The sequence below is a fragment of the Triticum urartu genome, chromosome 3A (assembly GCF_056163025.1).
Source record: "Triticum urartu cultivar PI428250 chromosome 3A, HENAU_Tu73, whole genome shotgun sequence".
Lineage (NCBI taxonomy): Eukaryota > Viridiplantae > Streptophyta > Magnoliopsida > Poales > Poaceae > Triticum > Triticum urartu.
In genome coordinates, this window is record NC_141875.1 from 292,337,728 (window position 1) to 292,340,657 (window position 2,930).

A 2,930-nucleotide genomic window follows, 5' to 3' on the forward strand; every position below is an offset into this window, starting at 1 on the left:
GGGCGTCACAAGTTGGTATTAGAGCCGACTGCCTGTAGGAACCCCTTTCCAACTCCTTGGTCGAAGATGAGTCTAGTCTTTACATATTTTTTACTAACATGGCTGTGTGGCTTACGGGACCACATCGCCATTGGCTTTTATTAGGATCTTTAACTCCTCATCTATACTCTGCGACTCTAACCTCTCTCCTATTTGAGTTAAATGGTTTTTCTAACTCTATCCTAGGTTACTCATGATCACATCCATCTGGTGTTTTTTAATATGCCTTTCTTGAATTGAGGCCCAGGATCTGCTTCACATTGATCACGGGCTGCAGGATCCTTTTATCGAGGGCACACTGCATCGTCCCCTGCAGATTCCTTGCTCTAGTGGTTTTTTCAGACGTTGGTGTAGCCTTTGCTATGTCTCGTTGTTGTATCCCTCCATCACGTGCAAGCGTGCCGCCAAGTATGTCTAGGATATTTCTCTTGTCGGAACTCATACTACAACATGTAATTGGCTTTGTATATGTATGTCTTTAATGACTATTATTTTGTACATACTATGCCTTCACTCATGTTCAAGTTACATCATGAATGACTCCACACACCTGCTCCAACCTCTTGTTAAAACTACTCCCTGATGTTTTTAGTAGAATGGCTGACGATCCTCCACCTCCACCTTATATTGCTGCAATGATGCGGCAATTTGAATAGAATCGCCAGTTTATGACTGGGGTAATGGCTCAGTTTACGAACCAGAATGCTCATCAACAGCTCGCCCTAATAACACTGCCAGAATTTGTGCGCCTCAACCCGTCCATTTTCCGCAAGTCCACCAATCCTATGGATGCTCATGATTGGCTTCGTGACATCCTGTTTGAGATGGAATCAGCCACTATTTCCCCTACCAGTTACGTCACCTTTGCGACATTCCACTTGAAGGGTCCAGCTGCTCAATGGTGGGAAAGCCATAGGGGTATGCTGCCTGTAGAGACTGTAACCACTTGGCAGGAATTTCAGTTAGCCTTCAGTGCACGGCACATTCCTCAATGTCTAATAGACCAAAACAAGAAGGAGTGCCGCAAACTCTCACAGGGCACAATGACTGTGGATGAATATCAGAGGAAATTCCTTGAATTATTTCGCTATGCTGCGGATGACGTCTGCACTGATGCTCGCAAGCAGGAGAAAATCCGTGAAGGACTGCAATATAAAGCTCACACTTGTTGCTCATGATTGCACAGACTTTGCAACGCTTGTCAGCCAAGCTTTCCGAACTAAAATTGGTCTGACTGAGTGCCAGGAATCGCTCAAGCGTACTCGAGATGTTGGCCCATCCTCGAGTCAGCCTGATGAGAAACGTCGAGTCTGGATCCCACACAATGTTCATCACCGACCTGCTCCAACACCAAGGCTGTCTTATGTTGCGCCTCGTCTTCCTCCCCCATCGAGATAGCTAACGATTCAGGGTGGACAGTCCAATGCTGTGGCTCCTCCCCATAATGATGGCTTATGCCACAAATGTGGTCAGCCTGGACACCGTGCTCACAACTGTCGCCAGGATCGGCCTAAAAGGGCACCATGTTCTACTATGGGTTGTATGAAGGGCCGACGAAACAATCATATCAGTAGTTGTAGTGCCGGACCGCCTGCTATGAGTGGTGGTCAAGTAACCCATGTCAAGATGGATGAACCTCGTGAGTCCCCAAAATTGTGATGGGTACTCTTCATGTTAATTCAGTGCCAGCTTCTGTTCTCTTTGATTCAGGAGCATCGCATGCTTTTGTGTCCCAACAATTTTCTTAGTCGCATGAGTTATACATGGAAGAATTACCAATTCCTTTAGCGGTTCAATCTCCGGGATCCAAGTGGCAAACCACAATGGTAAGCCCTCGCAACCAAATCGAAATTGGAGGCTTACTTTTTCTGGCTTCTCTCATTGTTCTCGGACCTTCCAACATGGACATCATTCTTGGTATGGATTGGTTGACAGCCCATCAAGCTACTATTGATTGTGCCGCCAAGACAGTCCAGCTCACTCACCCTTCTGGCCAGTTGATCAACTACTCAACCCAGATGGTCCAGGATGCTGAGAATCAGATATATGTTCTAAATGCATTGAATGCTTCACCTCTCGAGGGAATAGAGAACATTCCAGTCATTCGTGATTTCGAGGTTGTCTTTCTAGAAGAACTTCCCGGAATACCCCCTGCTAGAGCTGTGGAATTCATCATAGACTTGAAACCGGGCACTACTCCTATAGCCAGGCGACCATACAAGATGCCACCGCATGAACTCCTTGAGATGAAGGAGGAAATCGACAAATCTCTTATCAAGGGTTTCATTCGCCTTAGTTCATCTACTTGGGGAGCACCTTCTCTCTTTGTCAAGATGCAGGATGGTATGAATCGTTTGGTCCAAGATTACCGACCTATCAACCAGGCAACAATTCGGAACAATTATTCGCTTCCCAGAATCAACGATCTCTATGATCAACTTGTTGGTTCCTCAGTATTCTCTAAACTAGATTTGAGGTTGGGTTACCACAAGATTCAGGTTCGTGAAGAGGATATTCCCAAGACCGCATTCATTACTCGCTATGGTTCATACGAGTGCACCTTTATGTCTTTCGGTTTAACCAATGCTCCAGCCATCTTCTCTCGTCTTATGAACTATATATTCATGGAATACCTCGACAAGTTTGTTGTGGTTTATCTGGATGATATCCTTGTATATTCAAAGAACAAGGAAGGACATGTTGAACACCTTCGACTTGTTCTAGAAAAGCTTCGAGAGCATCAACTATATGCTAAGTATTCCAAGTGTGAATTCCGGCTTCCTGAAGTAACCTACCTTGGCCATGTGATCTCCGAGGATGGTATTGCCATCAATCCCGAGCGAGTTCAGGATATTCTCGACTGGACTCCTTTAAAGAATGTCAAACAAGTC

General features: G+C 45.5%; 1 protein-coding gene across 1 annotated transcript; it reads left to right on the forward strand.

Moving 5' to 3' along the window:
* Positions 1-719: 719 nt before the first annotated feature.
* Positions 720-1,217, forward strand: LOC147979487 (uncharacterized). The gene has a single exon (XM_087515235.1). The coding sequence runs from the start codon at positions 720-722 to the stop codon at positions 1,215-1,217; it is 498 nt and encodes a 165-aa protein (XP_087371361.1).
* Positions 1,218-2,930: the final 1,713 nt, after the last annotated feature.

Excerpts from the sequence above, each read along its gene's own strand:
- LOC147979487 (XM_087515235.1), top strand. The coding sequence starts at position 720 with ATGGCTCAGTTTACGAACCAGAATGCTCATCAACAGCTCGCCCTAATA.